The 23343-nt window shown below is 54.3% G+C and overlaps 1 protein-coding gene across 6 annotated transcripts; it reads left to right on the top strand.

Moving 5' to 3' along the window:
- The first annotated feature begins 819 nt into the window (after positions 1 to 819).
- Positions 820 to 23108, top strand: NR4A1 (nuclear receptor subfamily 4 group A member 1). 6 transcript variants are annotated; one of them, XM_066353687.1, is made up of 11 exons: positions 820 to 962; positions 4803 to 4928; positions 5868 to 5936; positions 7265 to 7367; positions 7802 to 7940; positions 18501 to 19369; positions 20154 to 20283; positions 20577 to 20728; positions 21036 to 21238; positions 21352 to 21530; positions 22592 to 23108. In XM_066353687.1, the coding sequence occupies exons 6-11, from the start codon at positions 18503 to 18505 to the stop codon at positions 22846 to 22848; spliced, it is 1788 nt and encodes a 595-aa protein (XP_066209784.1). In that variant the 5' UTR covers positions 820 to 962; positions 4803 to 4928; positions 5868 to 5936; positions 7265 to 7367; positions 7802 to 7940; positions 18501 to 18502; the 3' UTR covers positions 22849 to 23108. The 6 variants fall into 6 exon arrangements, with proteins under 6 accessions (XP_066209784.1, XP_066209814.1, XP_066209824.1 ...); XM_066353717.1 differs by lacking the exons at positions 7265 to 7367; positions 7802 to 7940; XM_066353727.1 differs by lacking the exons at positions 5868 to 5936; positions 7265 to 7367; positions 7802 to 7940.
- The last annotated feature ends 235 nt before the right edge of the window (positions 23109 to 23343 follow it).

Raw genomic sequence — 23343 nt, 5'->3', positions numbered from 1 at the left:
CTTTAAGGTAAGGAAATTGAGGCTCAGAGTAGTAGAGTGACTTGCCCTAAAGTCATACAGTGTAATGGGAGCAGCCAGCTCAATGAATCCCTCCGGGGCCTTGCTTCTACCTGCACTCCTGCCTCTTGGAAGGCTTCTTTCTCTTCAGGAGAAATTTCACCCTTCCAAGAAGTCCTCTATGTGGCTATTTGCTCTGGGTCCTGGGGCTTAACTACCCCCCTGGGCACCCTGCTAGCTGGGTTCATTGCCCTTGGGGTGGCATGCAGGCCAAGCAATGCTGGTGAGGGTGCCCAGGGCTCAGAAGGCATTTCCCTGTCCCTTTAGGCCAGCCTAATTGCTGTGTGACTTTGGGCTGCTGCTAAGCCTCTCTGGGCCTCCCTTTTTCCATCTCTTCCTCCGGGGAAGCCCCAGGTAAATTTATTTATAACTTAACGCCAAGTTTGTTGCCCTAGAAGGTGTTAGCATGGCAAAGAACCCTCACCTGAAAAACAGCACCCCCAAGCCCAGCTTGCAGCAGGGTGGATTATGTAACTGAGTGTTCAGAGCGCGCGTTGCGGGTAGAGGGACGCGGGGCGGGGCGCTCATGGCTATTCCGGTCGCCGCTATTTTTAGCCCCATTGATAAGGGTGCGTCGGCCGCCGCAGCCGGGATTCCGGAGACGTCAGTGGGCGCACGTCACGGTCCCAGCCCGCCGGCCGGGGGAGGCGCGCCCCAGGCTGGGACAGTGGCGCGGGCGCCCGTGCGCCGCGGGGGCAGGGGGCGCGGCCGAGGCAGGAACTGCGGGGTGGGGGGCTTCCCGGGGGCAGGGGGCGCGGCGTCTGGAGCGGAACTGGTGGGGGCTGAGCGCGGGGCATGCGACCCGCGGGCATGTGTGTCCCTGAGCTGCGGAGTTGCCCCCGGGCGGGCTGGTGTGCGAGCCGGGAAGGTGAGGATGGAAAGGCGAACGGAGGTCGCCAGGCCAGGTGAGGGTGCCGGGTGGGGAGGGGGTGATGTAGTCCGGGAGAGGCCAGGGAAGACGGGGGTCCTGCGGAAGCACTGGGGTGGGGCTGGGCCGGGAGTCCTGCTTGGAAGCGGGGCAGAGTGATGGGCGAGGCTGTTGGATTCTCAGTGGAACCCGCTAGCTCTGACTCAGCCCCCCTGTGCGGCAGGCAACGGTTTCTTTCCCCAAAACCGCCAAGGGTGGAGTTTGGCCCGCGAGGAGCGCTGGAGGTGGCTAGGCCGGAGAAATTCCTCCCATTTCCCCACCGGCTGCTGCGAGGAAGGGGATCCAGGAGTTTGGGAGCTCGGCTGCCAAGATGCCACCGGCAGGGACCAGGATTGCCCAGTGCAACTCCTTGTGAGACTGAGGGGAGAAACCGAAAGGGTTTCATGAAGTCAGGAGTAGACCTGGGATTAGAAATGCTGCAGAGGTGACATTTACAGTGCTTTAAAGTGACGTATGAATTTGGATTTGGGGTTAGTATTAGGGGAATGCTGGGAAAACGAAGGCTATGCAGAGGTGCTCATGGATTAGGGGGCAGACAACAGCCTGGACAGGGGCCCCCGGGGTGGCCAGAAGGCTTGCTTGGTCCTAGACATACTCCAAGTGAATGGTTAGATCAGTGACTTGGAGGAAGACTTAAAAGGGAGGCCAGCTGATTCTTTGTAGTGATGTAGAACTGAACTGAGAGGAATGACAAGTGTACAATAGGATAAAATCAAGATTGCAAATGATGACAACCAGGCAGAAGGATGGACCAAGACTAACAAGATTAATGTGACTGATTATAAATGTTGAGGCCTGTACTGGAGTAAAAAAAAATAGATCAGGAATTCAGGCCTAGAGCCTGGTTCAGAAGCCCAGCAACCCAGGCCCTGGAGCTTCCCACTTGTTCACTAGTGTTGGCTCTCAAACTGCTCTGTGAAGTCAGAGACCTCTACCCACTAAACAGGCGCAAGCGGAAAGCAGAATGCCTGGCTCTCGACTCCCTGGTTGAGCTCCCTGGATTCTAATCCCAGCTTTGCTATTCCCTAGCTGTGAGAACTTGGGCAAGGTGCTTAACATTTCTGTGTTGTAGTTTCCTCATTGGTAAAAGTTCATAATAACTGTCCCTTCCTCATAGTGTTATGAGGCTGAAATGAGAACATGCGTGTAAAGTGTTTAGTAATGTATCTGATTCTAGCACATGGTGTTCAACATATTATCAGCTGCTCTTGTTATTGTTCATTATAGTAGTATGCCCACTTCTGGGTGGGGACATTGACCAATGCAGACCTTATGCCTAGGAGATCAACAGGGCTGAAGAAGGTCTGTCAGTCATGTCCTGTTGCCAGGGGGAGTTTGGTTAAGAAAAGACCCAAATATTTTAGAAAGGAGAAGGACATTTCAGGTGGGCCCCTGCAGAGCTGGGACCCAGAGCTGAGGGCTCTTGGAATCAGGGTTGTGACTCAGATTTTTAGTCTGCCCCCAAATGGAATAGCTGCAATATCCTTCCCATCTCCTTCCAAGAGGCTGGCTGACCCTCCTCTCAGCCCAGTTCCAATGCAAGCATGTGTGAGTCCTCCTCTCTCCCTAGTCCACAAATCCTTACTAAGCACCTGTTAGTGCTGAACTCTGTTTTAGAAACTGGAGACTGCAGTGAGTGAGAGAGACTGGTGACTAAGTGAGGAGCATTAGTCCTAATGAGATAAAAATAGGTTAATGTGGTAGGATGAGGATGGAGGCTCTCCAAGAAAATGGGAATGGAAACCTGATTGAAGAGGAGATAGCTGTACAGACATCGGGGGCGATGACTTCCTGACAGAGGGAACAGCCAGTGCAATGGCCCTGAGTGGGGAGAAAAGCCCATATGTCTAGAGCACAGTGAGGAGGAGAGCAGGAGCTGGGTGCTGACATCTGGCCTGATGTTCCCACCCCGTTTGGGTGGGGGGTATCACTCTCTCCTCCTCCAGGCCCACTCAGCTGTTGGTTTGTCTGCTGCACAGTGCTGACTGTAATTGGCCTTCATGAATGAATTCCCCATTATAACGTCCTGGGGCCCAGGGATCTTGGTTTGCTCCTTCTTGGATCTCCCACTGTTCATGGCTCACTGTTGGGCTTATGGTAGGCCCCCAGTAAATGTTTATGGAATGACTGTGGAGAAGAAAAATTTGATCCAGGATAGGAGAAAGGATCAGGTACCTGATCTAAGATGTTAGAAATTATTTTCTGGGCACAATTGGGTCCCTGACTCTGTACCCTGTTCTCAGACACGGGTGGGTATGACCTGGGCACTCAGGTTGGGCCTGACTGGTAGGAGATGTTTGTCCCTCCTCCTTCTTCCTCTTCGGCTCTGGTAGGAGACAAGGGAAGGGGGGCCCTAGGGCCTGACTGCAGACCTACTTCTAGGGTAAGGGAGATAACAGTGTCATTCTGGGAGGCAGGTGTAGCCTGTGGGCTGGGGCAGGTTTGAAGCCTGATTTTTCTTTCTGTTTAGGGTGTGGAAGCCCTCCAGATATTCCAGACTGACCTCTCCTGCTTCTTTCCTTTGGCCTTCACTCTCTGCTCCCATTATACTCACAGGAACAGGGGATGCTGGTGGTTCTGTAAGAGGAGAGTCTTTCTATCATGGGCCAGAGGAGCTCCCTTTATCTGAGGATCCTGGGGCAGAAATTTGGAGGGTGAGGAATTCCATCACCCACCCTCTGGGGCCCTCTCCCTCTTCTTCCTCTGCCTCCCATCATAGAAACATCCACTTCTCTGTTCTCAGACCTCGTCATGGCCTGAAGGGCAGCCTGACAACCAGAGAAGGGCAAGCCTTGGCTGGTCCTGCCCTCTGGGGCCCAGTCAAGAGAGGAGAGGGATGAATAAGACTGGGAAAAAGGTAGGAGAGAGGTAGGCTCTGGGTTGCACTGGCCGAACGGGGGCTTTGACGCCAGTGGGGGCAGTAGGAGGAGCTTGACAAGGCTGGAGGGGCGGTGCACACAGTTGGCTCCAGAAGGAGTGGCCAAGTTAGCCTTGATGTGTCCACATTTAATTTCTCTTCAAATTGATATCACATACGTGTGTCCAGCAGTGTTCTAAGTCCTTTACATATAACTCAGTTTGAGCTTCATGATGCCCTCTGGTTGTTAATTTTAGGAATGTCAATTGCAGATTGTCATTTTAACAGATCAGGACCACAAGGCACAAGGAGGTTATATAACTTGCCCAAGGTTACAAGTAATGAAGCCAGGATTTGAACCTAGGCGGTCTGGGATCTAGCATCCTGCTCTTAACTACTCTAAGCTGAGCCTTCCCATTTTGGGACTGGAGTCCCTTTACAGAATATTCCTGAGAGTCCCCATTGCTCTAGTTTGAAGGCTGGGCTTCCTGGAGACGGGGTCTTGGAGCACCCGCCCTGTGGGGCCTCTGAGGCTTTGGGGGCCACGTTGCAGCCCTCTGAGGAGAGAAGGGCATTCTGCGCTGTCCTCACAATAACTCCCTTTTCTCTGCTTACGTGACAGGATGTTCTTTGTGCACATCAGGGGGCTGAGAGTGGAATGAGGCACCCTCACCCCAGAGTAGGGTGGAAGGCCGAGGGGCTGGGTGCTGCCATGTATCTCTATGGCTCTGACATGCCCCAGTTGCTGTCAGCATCTCTTGGCCACAACCCTCATCCCCAAGAGCTGTTTGCCTGGGGCATAGGCCCCAGACTCAGACGCCCAGCCTTGGTCTGGCTTGTTCCCCCAATAGCCTGGATCCTGCCCCTGTTCCCACAGCTGTGTTAACTGGCTTGTGCTGTCTCCAGGGAATGTCCCTGCTGGCTGGTTTCTCCTCACTCACACTGACTCCCCCTCGATAGGCCTCCACCATGGACAGAGGCCAGCCCCCATCTCTCCCCGGTGTCCCGGAGGCTCCTTTTGACAGGCCCTGAAGGCCCAGAGGATGGCTTGAGTGTTGTCCAACGTCTGCCTATCCATCCGGAGTGGTAAGTGCTCTGTTGTTGTCCTTTGTACACTCCTGAGACCCCCGAGCAGGTGGGGGTTACCAAGTAGAAGTAGATCTAGAGCTGCCTGAGGTGAATGTGGATTGGGGGGTGGAGAGGGGAGCCCTGCAGAGGTTGTAGGCGAGGTGCTGCTCAGCATGGGGGATCTGATTTCTCAGTGGTGGGGGTAATGTGGGGGTAGGGAAGGGGGAACCCTCATTGTCTTAACAGGACAGGTCGAGGGGGGCACTCTGGTCCTGGTGACGTGGGGTGATGACGGGGAGTAGGAGATGACAGCTGCTCCCAAGGCAGCATGTACCTAATTCCAGGAGGCTGATGGGTTGGAGGTTGAATAGTTAGTTCAAGGCCAGGCTCGGAGTATAGTGGGGCAGACATGAGGGAGAGGAAGCTGACTTGTTTCTTTGGTACAGAAACTGCACTAAGGAAGTGTATGAAGGAAAGGTGAGGATTTCCCCATTTCTCCCCGAATGGGTGCTGACCACCTCCTCCTCACTATGGCAGTCCTGAAGGTCCTGTAAGGTCTGGTAAGAGGAGGTGTAAATGGGGAGGATCTTGCTAACCAAGAACAGGGGCATACCTTCCACTATTTATCCGGCATTCCTGAGAGGACAATCTCAATATTGTGGGTTTGGCCAGAGGGATCCCTGGCCATCTAGCTTACCTCCTCTCTTTATGGATTAAAAAACTGAATTACAGAGGGAAGAAGTGACGTTTCAAGGTCCCAACAGTGAGGACATGTAAAGTCAAGCTTAGAATCCAGTTCTCGGCCCTGGCTGGTTGTCTCAGTGGTAGAGCATTGGTCTGGCATGTGGAAGTCCCAGGTTTGATTCCAGGTCAGGGCACACAGGAGAAGTGACCATCTGCTTCTCTACCCCTCCTCTTCCCCCTTCTTTCTCTCTGTCTCTCTTCCGCTCCCTGCAGCCATGGCTCGATTGGTTTAAGCACATTGCCCCAGACGCTGAGGATGGCCCAGCGGAGCCTCTGCCTCAGGTACTAAAAATAGTCGGTTGTGAGCATGACCCCAGACGGTTAGAGCATTGGCCCTAGACAGGGGATGCCAGGTGGGTCCCTGTTGAGGCAAATGTGGGAGTCTGTCTCCCTCTCACTTGGAAAAAGAAGAAGAGAGAAAAAAAAAAAGAATTCAGGTCTCCTGGATTCCAGGCAAGGCCAGAGTCCTTATCTGCTGGTGAGGACACACCTTCTTGTTTGAACATGCTTCCAGAGAAGGCATGAGCTGATCTGCGGGTGAGACGTGGAGTGTGGGAATGGGACCTTTCCCTGGGAGCCTGAGATACTGGGATAAGGCCAAGGGCACCATAGTTCTGGTTACCAAGTTCACCTGAGGGAGCTCAAGTTTAACCTGGCACCCTGGACAGGGACCCTGTGATTCCTTTTTTCCTTCCCTGAAACAGGGCCCTCTCTGAGCAACAGCCCCCTTCAGGCCTTGAGAGATCCCAGAAGAAGCCAGAGCTGGCTTAGTATCTCCCCCAGCCTAACATCGCCGCCTCCTGGGGATTAAGCTTGTGCAGGGTGCCGAGTCCCAGATTGGTGGCTGGGCTGGGGAGGATGGGGTGTTCAGTTTGAGCTTGGATGGAAAGGGGGAAAGCCCTGAGAAACAGGGTCTCCTTTTCCAGTGGTTGTCCTGGGTGTGCACTTGGCTTTATGCTGGCAGCAGGCTCTGTGCCACCAACCTCGGGCTGGGGACAGGAAGAGGCATTACTGTAAATGGGAGAGGCAGGTGTCCCTGGTCAGCTGGAGATCATAACTTGGGAAGCATGTGAGTGAAGATGATAGCAGCAGGCCAGGTATCTTGCCCTCCACTCAGCCCCCACCTCTAGCCTCAGCTCACACTTGGCATCCTAAGCTCCCAGCCTTCCCTCTGAGTACATAGTAGCCCCCATGGCAGAATTTTTCACTCCGTTGTCTGGGTGATTGGATGGAACTCTCATGCCACACACACTGCCAAGGCCACTCTGAGGGGTTGCCAGCTGGGAGCCCCAGGAGTGCAAGAGCTGCTGGTCTTGTGACGTGGACACCTGTCTGCCAGGCCTGGGCATGGGCCCAGGGTCATGCTCACACCGGGGCTCCCGTCAGCTGACTATTTTGGGCTCTTGCTGACCTGGGCCAAAATCCGGCTTCAGCCAAGAGGGCCCTGAGGCAGCTCCCCTTGTCCTCAGAGGCCGGCTCTGGTTTCTGCTATATAAACAGAGGAGGACATGCTGGCTTGGAGACAGCTCCATGTCCTGAGGCCGCTCAGCTGGTGCATAGCCTCTGCTGGGCAGGACAGGCTGCCTGGGCGGTCACGTCTCTTCCCTCAGGGCTCCCTGAGGCCACTAAGAAGAGCCCCCAACCTGCCCTGGGATTCTCCCACAGTGCAGCTATCCAGGATCTGCGTCAAAACAGATTGAAAGGAGGAAGCTGGTGAGTCTTAGGAATGGGGAAACTGAGGTACAAGAGCTGGGCTATTTGGATCTTTTTCCAGTGGGACTGCTTTGTGGTTTCTTTAGCCCTGAGAGGATTGGGGGAGGAAAGGGAAGGAAGGATGGCTGATACCCCAAGGAATGAGAGTAAGGGCTTGACTGCAGTTGGATGATGGGAGTTGGACTTGGGAACCTTTTGTTATTGAGAACTGGGAGATGTGATGGCATCTCTGTCCTTCCTTGGAGATTTCCAACCGGATCTTGACCCTGTCAGCTGGGTCTGGACAAAGCACTACTGTGCTCCGGCTGGGGAGGGACAGTGAGCTAGGTGTCCATCAGGATACTTCTACATTGGTTCTTTCTTTTTTCTTTTTCTTTTTTAAACAATTCTGGTTTTTTTTTTAATTTATTGATTTTTTTTTTTTTTTTTTTTAGAGAGAGACAAACATCAGTCTGTTTTTCCACTTATTCATTGGTTGATTCTTGTATGTGTCCTGACCAGGATGGAACCCGCAACCTTGGCATAGCAGATCAGCACTCCAGCCGATTGAACTGCCTGGTCAGGGCAGCACTGGTACTTGAGTAGGGTCCCTGGGTGCCCCAGCTGGTTGGAACTAGGAGGCAGACCCCTGGACTTGGCTTCCCTGAACCCTCCACCCCTGCCCTGCTCTCCTTGCCTGGCTTCCCAGCTGGTTTAGGTGCCTGAGAAGCAGAGCTGGAGTGAGGTCTGGCGAGGCTGCCAACCAGCTTGCCACAAACATGTCCCCCAGGCACGAGGCCAGGGGCTTCAGCCTGGCATGAAATAAGTGGCAGCTACTTAGGTGAGAGACTCTTATGTTCTTTTCAGTTCTTGAAACAAACAAACAAATAAACAAAACCCAAAATACCTTTTTCCCTTTCTGAACGTGAGTCTCTAAAAGAATCCAGAGCCTGTGACTAAAAATACTTTTAACAATAGGAAAATGCATCATTCTTTCCGGCTGGGGTTAATTATCAGAGGGTTTTTATTTTGGAATTTGAAATTTTGCCCAAGGTGGCTGGGTGGAGACCCTGGACAGGGCCAGGAGAATTTGGTGGGTGTTGATGCTCTGCAGGGTGGTGGGAGACCCTCCAGGAAGGAGGAGAGAGGAACTGGCTAGGAGCTGAGTAGATGGAGCAGCAGAGAAGGAGATTTGAGGAGGGTGCAAAGGAGGTGCGGGCCGACCTTTCCCAAAGGAACACTATGAATCTTGTCTGCATTTCCCAGCTCTGGCTGTTCTTTCTGAAGTCTAATCTTATTGCTTTGTGCTGTATGTTAATTCCTTCTGGCCTGAGAGGGAAGTAGGGCTTGAGAAATCACTGGACTGAAGATGACCTCTGTGGAGAGAGGCTTGCCTTCTTTAATTAACTAGCTTTCTTCAGAGTATTTTCTTAAAATTTTATTTATTGATTGATATGAGAGGAAAGGAGAGAGAGAAACATTGATTTGTTGTTACATTTACTTATGTATTCATTGGTTGATTCTTGTATGTGCCCTTACTGGGGATTGAATCTGCAACCTTGGCGTATTGGGATGATGCCCAACTGAGCTACCCAGCCAGGCTCTTCAGAGTATTAATTAAGTACTTGCTGCATACAGAGTCTGGAAACTTCTGGTGCTGGGTGGAGCCACATCTCTGGGAAAACTTTCATTTCCTTTCTCTCAAGCTCTGGACAGGGATAGGAGGGGACGAGGTGACTGTTCTCTGGTTTTTGAAGAAGGGAGTGCTGGTGCCCAAGTTGAGCTGAGGACCCTGGTGTCTCCTTTCCCTGCTCATCCTAGGATCCTGGTGCAGGTCCCTAGAATCCCAAGCCCCTTCTGTTAGCACATTGAAATCTCACAGCACGGGGACTTGTGGTGGTGTCTGCAGTGGACAGATGAGGGAAGTCTTGGAGAGGGCAAGGGGCTGGCTCTAGGTCACACCCCAGGTTTGCTAGCTCCCTGTCACAGGTGTCTCTGAGAGCCCCTCTGTGTTTTGCCCCTGCCAGGGGCTAGGGTGAGAGGTGGGTTGGAGGAGGGGCAGTGGCTAACCTGCCTGCATCCTTGGGAGCCTGTTTTCAGGGAGATAACAACATGTGAGGTCATGTCAGGGCCTAAGCCAGGGCCAGGAAGTGAGAGGCGGTGCCCTGGACCTCACTCTACATCCTCAGTTCTCAGAGCTGCCCTTGGGAAGCCTCTTGGGGCAGTAGGCAGTGTGTCCTTGCCTCCAGCACAGACCCCCCTGCCCACTGCCAGGGCAGGAAGAGGAAGTAGCCAGGGCAGGGCAGGCCATAGGTACTGGGTAGGTCCCGGGGCTGAGGAGGGGAAGCTCCCCTGGCCACTTCTCAGAGAGAGAAGGCAACTCACACTCTCTGCCCACCCCCAGGGAAGGGTGTGGAGGCCAGTGGGTGGGGATGTCTTGGTGAAAGTATGGCAAGTTCCTGCCCTCAGCGCAGCAGCGGTGGGGGGACAGCGTGGGAAAGGGGCTGTGCAGTTCCACTTCCTCCATCTTCTATTCACTCAACTCCATGCCCTCCCACTTGGCTGGGGCACATTGTCTGCCCAGATGGGGCAGCCCTGGGTTACTTACTGTTGAGGATGCATGAAGGTGGGGAAGACGGGGCCTTGTCCTCATGTTCACACATGGTAGGGGAGGGGTATGGCTGGTAAGCCCCCATAAGATGTGACTAGGAGGGGCACAGGTCTAGTGAATTGTTCAGAAAACATACTGTGTGAAGAACTCTTTTTAATGTCAGATCTTATGGCCTTTTCTAACTATAGTTGTGTTCTGAGCGTGTACCAAATAGAATAAGTACATAACAAAAAACAGAATTGAACCTGGGACATCCACACGTCAGGCCAATGCTTTACCACTGAGCCAACCAGCCAGGGCCTCGAGGCGATTTTTTAATTTAACTTTTATTTTTGAAAGTATAACATGCAGTAGAGCGTCAGCCCAGCATGTGGAAGTCCTGGGTTTGATTCTCGGTCAGGGTACACAGAAGAAGTGACCGTTTTCTTCTCCACCCCTCCACTTTCTCTTTCTGTCTCTCTCTCTCTCTCTTTCTTTCTCTCTCCCCCTCCTGCAGCCATGGCCCAAATGGTTCAAGCAAGTTGGCCCCAGGTGCTGATGATGGCTCCATAGGCTCGCCTCAGGCGCTGAAATAGCTTGGTTGCCGAGCAACAGAGCAGCAGCCCCGGATGGGCAGAGCATCGCCCTGTAGGGGGCTTGCTGGGTGGATCCCAATTGGGGTGCATGCAGGAGCCTGTCTCTGCCTCCCTGCCTCTCACTTAATATTAAAAAAAGTATAACATATATATTGAAAAGTATGCAAATAGTAGGTATGATATTTTAATAGTATACAGTAGTTTGATGACTTTTCCAGAGTGAACACACCTGTGTGCATGGCCATGTCCAGATTGTGAACTGGAATGCTTCCAGTCCCTCCAAAGACCCCCTGTGGGCATCGCTGTTTTCAATGTATAGGCCATGCTGTGTGTACCTGGTTCTGTGGTGCTTTTAAGAACCGGGGGGGCATAGAGTCAAGCACAAAACTGAGAGTTAAGGGACCTGAGTTTGAGTCCTGCTCCCAAGTCTCCATCTCTTCATTTAGAAAATATGGGTCAGAAATCAAACCTGGAAGGCTGGTAGAGGGTTAAGTGGAAGAATTCAAGTGAAGTGCCCTGGTCTGACCCTTGATTGGTGTCTCCCCTCGCCCCCCAGTGAGGGTGTTTATTTATTGTTAGGCTGATCCAGGAGGGTGGTACATGAGTTGAGGTCTAGGAGGATCAGCATGGTTAGAGCAGAAGGAAGAGGAGCAATGTGTCCAGGGGGTGGTGGGAAGGTTTAACCCAAGGTGTTTATATGGGGACTTTGGGGATGGGGGGAGGGTTACGAGGGTAGACTGGTGGGCTGAGCCTGCTGTGGGAGCCTGGCATGGGTGGCTGTCTTGTCTCCAACATGACATCTTCCATCCCTGCCCTGCCCGTGCTATTATGGTCCTTCCTTACCTTCTGGTTCTCCTTTCTAGTTTTAGATACCTCTCCCATCGTTACTTGTCCTCCACACCTCCATCCCCAGAAGCCGTTTTGCTCTTAAAGGCTGGATTTCTTGAAGGGGGGAGGAGCCCTTTGGAGTCTTTGTCCAGCCTGGGACAAGTATATACTATAGGTCCCCCAAAGTCTGCATCAAGTATTACTTTCCACACAGTCCTACCTTAGCCAGATGCCACCCCCCTTTCAGAGTGCCAGCCCACCGTCCCTGGAGGGCATCTGGCCAGCAGGGATGTGGTCCAGGGTCCCCAAGCCTCTTTGACCTCTCTTCTCTGTCTTAGGCTAGGTGCTCCTCACAGCTGTGTAATGCTGTCTCTGGCAGTGCTCCCACAGAGGGACTCTGTCTTTTTCTTCTGTTTTCAGAGTGTAATGTGTTCAGAACTTCCAGCATCCTTCACTTGCATCAGCATGGCAAAAGGACAGATGCAGTTGCCTTTCCTCTCTTCTGTCTTAGGAGCAGCTAGACTGCAACCTGCAAACCAGCCATGGCCAGGGAAAGTGGGGCCTGGGCTACAGACACAGGTCTAGAGGCTAGTGCTGAGATGCGGATATTTAGGCCAGGGCCCTGGACAGCTCCTCAAAGTACTTGAGTTCCCTGGGGCTCCAGGTGGGCCTCTTCAAGGGAGAGTAGGGATGGCCTGTGGTGCTTTTTCAAATGGAAAGCGTGGGGAGGAAAGAGGCTGGCCCAGCTCTCAAAGAACTGTTAAATCTGGGCTCAAGCACACACAGGTCAAGCCACAGCTAATACACCTGTTTGGCTGGTGGAGGTGGAGGGAAGAATGCTGATCTGGCAAATCATCTTTTGCTGACGTATTAAAATTATTTTTACTTTTATTTCATTTTTTATTTTTATTTATTTTTACTTTTTGAGGAAAGCCCTATTAGGTGCAGGGAGGCTTCCCAGGGCAGGGTGAGGGGTTGGGTGTAAGCCTAGTTTCACCAACTAACACTTGCTTGTGTGCCTGAGCAGGGTACAGATTCTCTGGGAAACCTTGGGTCCTAATATGCAAAATGAGAAGATATGAATTATATTAGTGTTTCATGCCCTGTTTTGTTGTTGTTGTTGTTTTTAGCTGAATTCTTTTTCCTAAGCAAAATCTTTTTTGTGTGTATGAGAGAAAGAGAGAGAGAGATGAGAAGCATCAACTGGTGTTTACATCACTTCAATTGTTTATTGATTGCTTCTTATATGTGCCTTGACAAGGGGGCTCTAGCTGAGCCAGTGACCGCTTGCTCAAGCCAGCAATCTTGGGTTCTTAGCTAGAGACCTTTGGGCTCAAGCCAGCAACCATGGGATCATTGGCTCAAGCTGGTGATCTTGTGCTCAACTTGGTGAGCCTGTGCTCAAGCCAGCGACCTCAGGGTTTCAAACCTGGGACCTCAGCTTCCCAGGTCAGTGCTCGTGCCACCATCAGTCAGGCTCTAAGCAAAATGCTTTTTTTTTTTTTTCATCTTGACAGAGACAGAGAGTCAGAGAGAGGGATAGATAGGGACGGACAGGCAGGAAGGGAGAGATGAGAAGCATCAATTTTTTGTTGCGGCACTTTAGTTGTTCATTGATTGCTTTCTCATATGTGCCTTGGCCGTGGGGGGCTATAGCAGACCGAGTAACCCCTTACTCAAGCCAGTGACCTTGGGTCCAAGCTGGTGAGCCTTGCTCAAACCAGCTGAGCCCACGCTCAAGCTGGCGACCTCGGAGTCTCGAACCTGGGTCCTCCAGGTCGCAGTCTGACGCCCTATTCACTGCACCACCGCCTGGTCAGGCTCCAAGCAAAATCTTATGCAAAAACCTAAGACAAAGGAAAATAAAACTGGCTTTCGCTTAAGTGGGTGGGAACCCTTAATGAGTCCCATTGGCATTATCCTGGCCATGCTTCACCTTGACGCAGGTGGCCAGAAGGGTGTCTAGAAGGTGGTTTGGGAAAAGCCCGAGCTCTCTGAACACTGGTCCATGTGGAAACTATGCTATAATGGGGGAGTTCTGGCGGGTTCTGACCAGATCACTGAATGAGATTGGTCTTACTGAAAACTGCTCTATCCAGGGTGGACAGTGGGGTTTGGAAAATGGAGACAAGCTAGTTAAGGAGCAGTTTTCTTAATAGGTATGGGCAAGGAAAAGGGGAGGTCACTTGGCCTCACTTCTGCCTTCAGATACCAGTGAGGTATGTCCTATGGCTGGTAGAAACCAGGGATCCAAGAGATGTTTCAAAATAGAATTTCAGGAAACAGTGAAAAGTTGAAGCCCTGGCTGGTTGGCTCAGTGGTAGAGCATCAGCCCAGTGTGTGGATGTTCTGGGTTTGATTCCCAGTCAGGGCACATAGGAGAAACACCCTGTGCTTCTCCAGCCCTTCACCTCTTGCCTCTCTCTCTCTCTATCTTCTCCTCCTGTAGCCATGGCTTGAATGGAGCGAGTTGGTCCTGAGCGCTGAGAATGGCTCCATGGCCTTCTTCCTCAGGCGCTAAAATGATCTTGGTTGCTGAGCAACAGAGCAGTGCCCCAGATGAGTAGATCATCGCCCCCCTAGTGGGCTTGCCAGGTGGATCCTGGTTGGGGTGCCTGTGGGAGTCTGTCTCTGTGCCTCCACTCATCTCACTGAATAAAAAAGAAAAAGAAAACTTGCATGTGGGGCATCAGGAGCAGAGGTGAGGTGATGGGCAGGAAGTGCAGAGATGGCAAGTGCTGCCTGGAACAGATGAAGTTAGGTGCTGGCAGGACCTTTGAGTGGGCGGAAGTGGGGGCTGGAGACAAGGGTGTGGGGAACCTGAGATGGGAGCTGATAGTGGACCTGAGGAGCAGGAAGTGCCTCAAGGGTAGAGGGAATTGCTGCTGTAGGATGACCAGATGAGGTGAGAGTGGGGTCCATGGGTGCAGGCTCAGTGGAAGCAGAACCTCTTCTTGTTGACTTGCAGGGGAGAAGGGGCTGGTGGGGCCCCATTGAGTGAGTGAGTGTGCGTGTGTGTGCGTGTGTGTGTGTGTGTGTGTGGAGTGGCTCTCCTTAAGAATATTAGCCCTTCCTTCCTCTCTCACCTAGCATGTGAGGTCTCCCCAGGCTAGGGGTAGATATAGCTGGGCCAGGTAAGGTTCCAGGTGGCTGCAGCCTGCTCTGTGCCCTGATACAGCCTTGGAAGGCCCTTCCTCCTGCTCCTGTAGGGCAGGTCGGAGCTAGTCTTTCCACAGGTGTTGGAGGTGAGGTGGAAGTGTGGGTAATCCCTTAATAGGGACGGGGGAAGTTAAGAAACCATCCCCTAGAGATGCAGTCAGTGGCCCTGGGTTCTACCCCTGTGGGCCACCACCTTCCTGTGTGACCTTGAGCAAGTGCCATTATTTCTAAATTTGTTTATAAAATGGGGAAGAGTCTGCACAAAATCGAAAAGATTTCTCAGGCTCCACCCGAGTCTGAAATTCGGTAGTTTCCCACCAGAGTTCACTCAACTTAGAAGGGACTGTGGAGGGGACTGAAATGAAGTTCAGCGGGTGGAGTAGAGCCCACTGGCCCATCTTTGGCCTGACAAATGCCCCACTTGGCTTGGCAAACCTCTGAAGGTACTTTTCATAGGAAATTGGGAGGAGAGAATAAGGCGCTGACTGAGCCTTGGGGCAACCTCTCAGCCCGAGACCCTGCTGGGGAGACTCTGCTGAGGAAGACTTGCCAAGTGCACAGGGCTGAGGTTGGGGGCGCAGGTTCCTTAGGTGTGTCCCAGAGTTGCCAGCCCTGGTCGCATACCTCTAGGAAGGACCTGGGAGGGTGCGAGGCGGAGCGGGCCAAGGGAGCCGGAGGGAGCAGGCGCGGCCGTGGCTCCTGGGAGCGGCTGGAAGCAGAGGAGATCCTCACTGGGGAAACCCTGTGGCCAGGGCTCTAGAGCGCCCTCTCCTCGGTTATTTCAGACCCGGGGACCCCGGTCTGGGCTCTGGGTCCCGCGAGGGGGAGCCTCCGGAGTACACGAGCTGCTATTTTTAGCGGGCACAGCGGGCGCGAGGTGACTATTTATAGATCAAACAGTCCGCGCTCCCTGCGTCAATGGAACCCCGCGTGCGTCACCCGCGCAGACATTCCAGGCCCCCCTCTCGCTCCGCCCCCTCGGGCTCCCCGGCCTGCGCCGCCTCCCACCGGAACCGCCCCGCCCCCCGCGCCCTTGTATGGCCAGGTCTCGCCGGCTGTGCGTCAGAGGCGCCCCCGCCCCTCTCCGTGCGTCACGAGCGCTTAAGAGGAGAGTCGGCCTGTCCCGGGAGTCCCAGTGGCGGAGGCTGTGAAAGTTGAGGGAGTGTGGAGAACTGCAGGAGCACGCTCGGAAAGAGACTGCGACTCGGGGCGCTGGTCCCGGCAGGGGGAGCGGGAGCCTGCCGGGTAGGTATCTCGGCGGGGAGCATGCAGCTGTTTTGGTTTTTAGAGATGTTGCATGAAGGAGATGGGTGTAAGCGCGGGTGGAAAGGATGTGTAGGGTCGTCATACTGCAGGGCTGGTGTAGTGTGCAGTTTTGGCGTTGGGAGGGGAGCAGTTGGAATGGGATGAGGACCCAGATCCGTCTGGAGTCTGCTTGGCTTAGGGTAACGGGTGGCGGGGAGTGTGTATGCAAGGTGGAAGCCTCGGGGGGTTAGGGTTGGCGCCCGGAATCTGGACTTGTCCAGTAGGAAGCTGGCTGTAGATCAGCCTCCCAGGGTGTCCAACTGGGCTCAAGGAGCCCTGGACTGAGGTGCTGATGGGGTTCTCGGTACAGTGGGGAAAAGGTACACAGAGTTTCAGCTGCTGGGATCCATCGGACATCTACCAGGATTGGATTCCCAAGAGGATCTCCTTCCTATCTGCTTGTCAGGCCTGTCCCCATACCCTTAGTAGTTTTCTTAACACTTCAAAAGCTGTGGCTTAGTTTGCAGGGATCCAGTCTGAAGTTTCTGCCTGAATTATGTTAGGAGATTTCTGGGTTGCCTAAGGGAAATGGCCAGCATTGGTGGCTGAACTGTGGAGGGGTTGCTGCTGTATGATTGAATAAAACAGTTTTCTTGGGGCAGGAGCAGGAGGGTCTCTGGAAGCACAAGGAAGATTGTTTTAGCTATAGTTTGTTGTGTATGTATGTGTGTTTGTGTGATATGGAAAGCCTGGTCGTTGGGGATCCAGATGGCAGTTGCTAACGTTGGAATCTCTGGTGTGGTACTACCTGGAGGATACCCCCATAGTCCTTGTTAGATTGTACAGGTAGGGTGCAGCCTGAGGCAGGTTCAGCATAACAGGTGCAAGCCACATTGTTGCCAGGACCTGCCTAAAGCCGGATTCTCCCCCTCCCTCCTTCAACCCCGCCTCTTCCTCCTCCCTGTGCGACTGTGCTGTTGTCCCCACCCCCATGTGGGTCCATATCTTGTGCCATTAAGTACCTGCATGGAGGTGGGGGGACAGGTTGGTGGGGGTTGATCCGGATGTGGGACGTCCAAGTGAAGAAACAGGATTTGAATAAAGGTGGACTGTCCAGCCCTTTGTGGCTGCTGCCTCTCCTCCGCCCCAAACCCATCCCTCCTTGCCCAGGTTATCCTAGTGCAGTCAGACGTGGCCACCCTTATCTCTCACAGGTTCTGTGTACTTGTGGACAGGTGCCACTGGCTGGGTGGGGCCAGAGCTTCCAGGGACTCTGTTGTCTGGGTTGGTTTGAGAGTGTTAGTTAGGTCAGGGGTGGTGCTACCCTGTCTAGGATCCGTGGAGGTGGGAGAAAGATTAGAACCAGAGGGCTCCTTGGGCTCTTGGCCGGGAAGTGGTGCAAATCTTTGCCCCTTCCCACTGTCCCCCTTGATTATGGCGCTGTATTCTAGTTTGCTTTCTTACCCAGCTTTCTTCTCTGACTGGTGAGGCCAGAGCATGCAGACCCCAGGCTCGGACATGGGATGGGAAACTGTCATAGAACCTCTTCTCTGTTAGTTTATGAACAGTCTGGGAAATTAAGGATCCCCCTTAATGATGCTATCTCTGCTCCTTTAAGCTCCTTAGGGTTGGGGTGGGGGTGTAACCCCCTTTGTCTGAGCTCCTGAATTCTTCAAAGCACAGACACTGTTTAGTAGAGGGACCCAGTCAGGGCAGGATGACTTCCACCCTGCCACCAACGGGCTCTTTCTCTCCGAACAGCCACCTCAAGTCTTCTGGTGGACTCATAAAAATCACAGAGAAGAATGCTTAGGGGGGAGCATCTAAGAGAAATTCCTCTTAGCGACTGTCCATTCTCCTGGATGTCCAAGGGGCTCTTTTCTCTTTCCTCCCACCCCCCCTCAGCCTCTCTTCAGCATATGGCCTTGAAAGGTCTGGAGCCAGGTTACCCAATCTACCGGGGAGCTGAGGACAGGGTGAGGAGGCCTGGGCTCTCTTCTTTTTTGCCTCTGGGAGCAGCCTAGGCAAGTGCAGAGTGGGTACCCATCCCCAGATGTCAGGACCAGGGTACATGTGGGATCTGTAGCCTTTGCTTAGTATGTAGGGTGGGGGCAGAGATAGGAGTCAGGTTCATTGCTGCGTAGGCTGCTTTTTTAGGCAGTATGGCCCTCACTTCCAGATCCTTTTCCATTTGCAGGATGTCCTTCTCCCCAGGCACTGTGGAGGAAGGAGAAGGGGTTTTCAGAGGCTAGGCAGTGCCTGGGAATACTACCAGAAGTGCCAGGTTGGAGAAACAGCATATCTGTTCCTGGGGACTGGGCTAAGGCCGAGCCTGGCCGCCACTCCCACCCACCCTTCTCCCAGCCCCATCCATGCCTCACCCAGCGAGAGAGGGCAGGGGGCTGGAGGAACACAGCTTCCCCCTGTTCCAGCAGAGAAATGCTGGCTGGAAGCCTTCCCTAGGATTCCCAGGCTGATGGGTGTGGCTGGCCTTCAGCCTGAGCCCACTCTTGCTGGGCCTTTGCCCGGGGGCTTTTTGTGACAAAGTCACTGAAATGGTACCCTGGCTGGGAATCAGGGTTCTTGGGTCTGTGGTGGGCTGTGGCCCTACTACTTCAGGGTGCTGTGTCTGGCTGGCATTTCTGCCACCTGGCTGTTTGGGGTCTGTACTTAGATGTCAGGCTTCAGGCTTCTCTCTTGACTGTCCCCCATGCCCTTGGTATCTTCCCTCTCCAGAAATGCCCTGTATCCAAGCCCAATATGAGACACCGACACCAAGCCCAGGACCCCGTGACCACCTGGCAAGTGACCCCCTGACCCCTGAACTCAGCAAGCCCACGATGGACCTGGCCAGCCCCGAGGCGGCTCCCACTGCCCTGCCCAGTTTCAGCACCTTCATGGACGGCTACACCGGGGAATTTGACACCTTCCTCTACCAACTGCCAGGAACTGCCCAGCCATCTTCCTCAGCCTCTTCCTCGGCCTCCTCCACATCATCGTCCTCAGCCACCTCCCCTGCCTCTGCTTCCTTCAAGTTCGAGGACTTCCAGGTGTACGGCTGCTACCCCGGCACCCTGAGTGGCCCACTAGATGAGACCCTGTCCTCGAGCGGCTCTGACTACTATGGCAGTCCCTGCTCAGCCCCGTCACCACCCACGCCTGGCCTCCAGCCACCCCAGCTGTCTCCCTGGGATGGCTCCTTTGGCCCCTTCTCACCCAGCCAGACTTATGAGAGCCTGCGGGCATGGACAGAGCAGCTGCCCAAGGCTCCTGTGCCCCCCCAGCCACCGGCGCTCTTTTCCTTCAACCCTCACAGCGGCCCCAGCCCCAGCCTGGCTCAGAGCCCCCTGAAGCTGTTCCCCTCACAGGCTACCCACCAGCTGGTGGAGGGGGAGAGCTATTCCATGCCAACGGCTTTCCCAGGCTTGGTACCCACTTCTCCACACCTTGATGGCCCGGGGATGCTGAATGTGCCTGTGACCTCAGTCAAGTCCCGGAGTGGGGCTTCAGGTGGAAGTGAGGGTCGCTGCGCTGTGTGTGGGGACAACGCTTCCTGCCAGCATTATGGTGTACGCACCTGTGAGGGCTGCAAGGGCTTCTTCAAGGTACTGGACTGCCCTGTTTGTGGTTTTTCATGAGAACTGGGGATAGACTGGTCTCTTACCCCAGCAGGCTCTGTGGTAGCCGCCCTTGGGTTCTCCCAACTGGTCCTGCTTTTCAGGAAGGGGCAGCACTGCCAGGTGGCCCCCAGGAGATGGCAAGGGGCTGGGACCTTTCATGTCCCGGGGCACACATGGCCAGTGAATATGGGCTGCAGGGGTTCCTGGGAGGGTGCATTCTAATGGCTAGCCTCTGGTTTTCCTCTGCCCATCCTCCCCCCACTCAAGGTCTTGGTGGGAAGGGGAGCCCCAGGCGCTCATGTTCCTGGCATGAGATCAAAGGATCTGGGAAGAAGGCTTGGTGCTTGAGTGCTGGGGGTGGACTTGGGAACAGGCTTTGTGTTTGTCCCAGCTTTGGGTGCCTGCTTAGTTTCCCGTCCTCACCCACCCATCCTCGGCCTTCTCTTGTCTGCCCCAAGCAAGGGACAGGAGGACTCAGGTGCATCAGAAGTATGAGAGTCTGGGCTGCCAGGGAGCCCCTAGTCCCTAATGTGGGGCCCTGAGCAGGGGTCGTTCTCCTAGTGCAGAAACCTCCTCCAGTGTCCCCAAGACTTTTTCCCTCTCCCCCCACCCTGCCATGTCTCCCTCCCCTGCCACCCAAATGTTAGAAAAATAGCTATGAACAGAGAGTGCTTTTGTCTACGATAGCAGCAGGATCTGGACGGTCCCCTCCCTGGGGCTCCCCCCTCCCCACACTCTGACAGCCTGTTCCGTGTTGTCACCCCTCCAGCGCACAGTGCAGAAAAATGCCAAGTACATCTGCCTGGCTAACAAGGACTGCCCTGTGGACAAGAGGCGGCGAAACCGCTGCCAGTTCTGCCGCTTCCAGAAGTGCCTGGCTGTGGGCATGGTGAAGGAAGGTGGGTGGCTGGGGCAGGGCTGGCAAGGACAGAGGCAGGCCTGATGGGTTGGGGCAGGCTGAGTTCCCCAGGCATCTGCCTTGGTGAGCCACAGGGTAGGGCATACCTGGACCATATTCCCACTCTACCTCTGGTCCACCTGCCTTGCTTCTGGAGGTGGTCTCTGTAGGGTTCCCTGGGTCTCAGGCGCTCTAGGTCCTTGGTACTTCCCAGCACTGTTGTACACAGCTTGAGCTGAAAGGTCCTTTGCTGGGTCCCTTCCTCCCTTCCTCACCCCTGCCATTTCTTTGCAGTTGTCCGGACAGACAGTCTGAAGGGGCGGCGGGGGCGGCTCCCTTCAAAGCCCAGGCAGCCCCCAGATGCCTCCCCTGCCAGTCTCCTCACCTCCCTGGTCCGGGCGCACCTGGACTCTGGGCCCAGCACAGCCAAACTGGACTACTCCAAGGTGAGCCCACCAGCCCACACCCAGTGCCTCTTGCACATTAGGAAAGGCTCCTCTGCAGTCGGGCAGATTGGAAAAAGGGGAGCCCCTGTGGGCTGACCAGATGGAAAAATGTACCCCCCTCAGGGGGGGTGGCCTTCCAGAAGCCTCCGCCCTGGCTGAATGTTTGAGAGTGGGCGGCACAAAGTGGACGGAAGCTTAGTTCCCCTCTCACCCCGGGGATCTGGCCCCTGATGCACGATGCGGCTGTACGTGCTGGCCCTTGTCCAGGGCCCTCCGTGCGGTGCTGAACCTCAGGAACTGCCCCTAGTTCCAGGAGCTGGTGCTGCCCCAGTTTGGGAAGGAGGATGCCAGGGATGTGCAGCAGTTCTACGACCTGCTTTCGGGGTCTCTGGAAGTCATCCGCAAGTGGGCCGAGAAGATCCCTGGCTTTGCCGAGCTGTGCACGGGCGACCAGGACCTGTTGTTGGAGTCAGCCTTCCTGGAGCTCTTCATCCTCCGCCTGGCCTACCGGTGAGCTGCCTGTGTCTGCCCCGCCCTCCCCTGCTGCCCTGCCCCGCCCTCCCCTGCTGCCCTGCCCCGCCCTGCCCTGGAGCCCCCTGACCACTGTGCGTCTGCATTACCAGGTCGAAGCCGGCTGAGGGGAAGCTTGTTTTCTGCTCTGGTCTGGTGCTGCACCGGCTGCAGTGCACCCGAGGCTTCGGCGACTGGATTGATGGCATCCTGGCCTTCTCTCGGTCCCTGCACAGCTTGGTCGTCGATGTCCCTGCCTTCGCCTGCCTTTCTGCACTCGTCCTCATCACAGGTAAGTGGCCAGTCTTGGGGGTTGGGGAGAGCTTGAGGGCCCTGGCTGGGCTGACATCTGACTCTTCTAGGCCCCCACATTGTCAAGTGAGGGTGCCTAGATTCAGAGAGGGGCAAGCATTTGCTCAGAGCAACACTGCTGGTAGGAGGCAGAGCTGCAGTTTGGGCCCAGCTGCATCTGCCTGCAAAGCCCAGGCCAGTCTGTGAATGGTCCCAGCTGACCTAAGGTCAAGACTGTGTAGGTGCTGTGTGTGGCTTAGGGCTGTGGTTTCTTTTTAAAGTCTTACTAAATTATGTTGCATAATTGCACAAATGATAAATTTCTATAAAATAAGCACACTTACGTAACCAGCACATAGCTCAGGATGCAGACACGACCAGTCCCCTAGAAGCCCTCCTTGTACCCTTTCTAGTCATTGGCTCCCTCAGGGGTAACTGCCATCCTGACTTGTAGCAGCACAGTTCACCTGCACCTGTTGTGTGCTTGTATAAATATAATTGTGCAGGATGGGCTCTGGGTGTTAAATGTACAGGTTTTCAGATCTCTCTGGTTTTATTTTTTAAAGCATCAGAATCTGTCCCCATTTCATCTTGCTTAGATTTCACATGGGACTCAGCTGTACAGGACTGGATTGCTTTCATTCAGCTGAGGCATTCTGGGCCAAAGAGGGAGGGTGGGTTTTGCGGGCAGCTTTCTCTGGAAGTGGCCTCTAGGACGCACCACTGCTCAACTCCAGGGCTTCTTGGAATAGTTTGGAAAAGAACAAAACACTGGCCTGGTGAGAAAACTTGGCTAGGATTTTCTCTTTTTTGTAACCTGGGGCAAATCATTTAACCTCTCTGGGCCTCAGTTTTTCCCCTGGGAAGCTGAGGATAATGGGTGTTGTTGCCTTCCTAGACTTCCAATGAGGTTCAAAAATGGGCTCATGTGTGCACATGCTTGCAAGTGCCAGAAGAGTGTATGGGACAGTCAGTGGCAGCATTTTGGCAGCCTTGGGGGAGACCAGGTCTTGGAGGGCTCCAGTCATCTGATAGGTGGTTAACCTCGTGCCTTCCTCACAGACCGGCATGGGCTACAGGAGCCCCGGCGGGTGGAGGAGCTGCAGAACCGCATCGCCGGCTGCCTGAAGGAGCATGTCTCGGCTGTGGTGGGCGAGGACCAGCCGGCCAGCTGCCTGTCACGCCTGCTGGGCAAGCTGCCTGAGCTGCGGACCCTGTGCACCCAGGGCTTGCAGCGCATCTTCTACCTCAAGCTGGAGGACTTGGTGCCCCCTCCGCCCATTGTTGACAAAATCTTTATGGAGACACTGCCCTTCTGACCCCAGCGTGGGAACACATGTGCACTGTGTATGCACGCTCCTACACCACCCCTTGTGCCTTGAGCCCATGGCCCTTGGGGCCCCGGAGTACCACCCCAGCCTGGGCTGGGGCTGCAGACTGACCGGCCTTCTCACTTGCTCGGGGAGGTCACCCCTCGGGGAGGGAATGCGTTCATGTGGGAGACCCCTACTATTTGTCTTACCCCCTATCCCAGCCCTGGCCTTCATGTTTTTGTAAGATAAACCGTTTTTAACACACACTGCTGTGCTGTAAATAAGCCAAATGCTGCTGTAAATACAGGAAGGAAGAGGTTGAGGTTGGGGGTGGTGGGTGGGGGAGAGGGAGGGAGGGGCAAGCCTTTCCCAGCCTCTTCCTACTGGCTCTCGCTTCCCACCTCCTTCCATATGTATATACACTCACTCGAGGAGGAAGACAAATGACAAATTCTGACATTTATATTTGTGTATTTCCCTGGATTTATAGTATGTGACTTT

The sequence above is a fragment of the Saccopteryx leptura genome, chromosome 1 (genome assembly GCF_036850995.1).
Source record: "Saccopteryx leptura isolate mSacLep1 chromosome 1, mSacLep1_pri_phased_curated, whole genome shotgun sequence".
Classification (NCBI taxonomy): domain Eukaryota; kingdom Metazoa; phylum Chordata; class Mammalia; order Chiroptera; family Emballonuridae; genus Saccopteryx; species Saccopteryx leptura.
The sequence above is the reverse complement of the archived record's forward strand: the minus strand, read 5'-3'. Positions and strand labels throughout refer to the sequence as shown.

Excerpts from the sequence above, each read along its gene's own strand:
- NR4A1 (XM_066353727.1), top strand. The coding sequence starts at position 18,503 with ATGCCCTGTATCCAAGCCCAATATGAGACACCGACACCAAGCCCAGGA. Across the intron at positions 19,370-20,153 it reads GCTGCAAGGGCTTCTTCAAG|CGCACAGTGCAGAAAAATGC; the intron begins GTACTGGACTGC and ends TCACCCCTCCAG. Across the intron at positions 20,284-20,576 it reads TGTGGGCATGGTGAAGGAAG|TTGTCCGGACAGACAGTCTG; the intron begins GTGGGTGGCTGG and ends ATTTCTTTGCAG.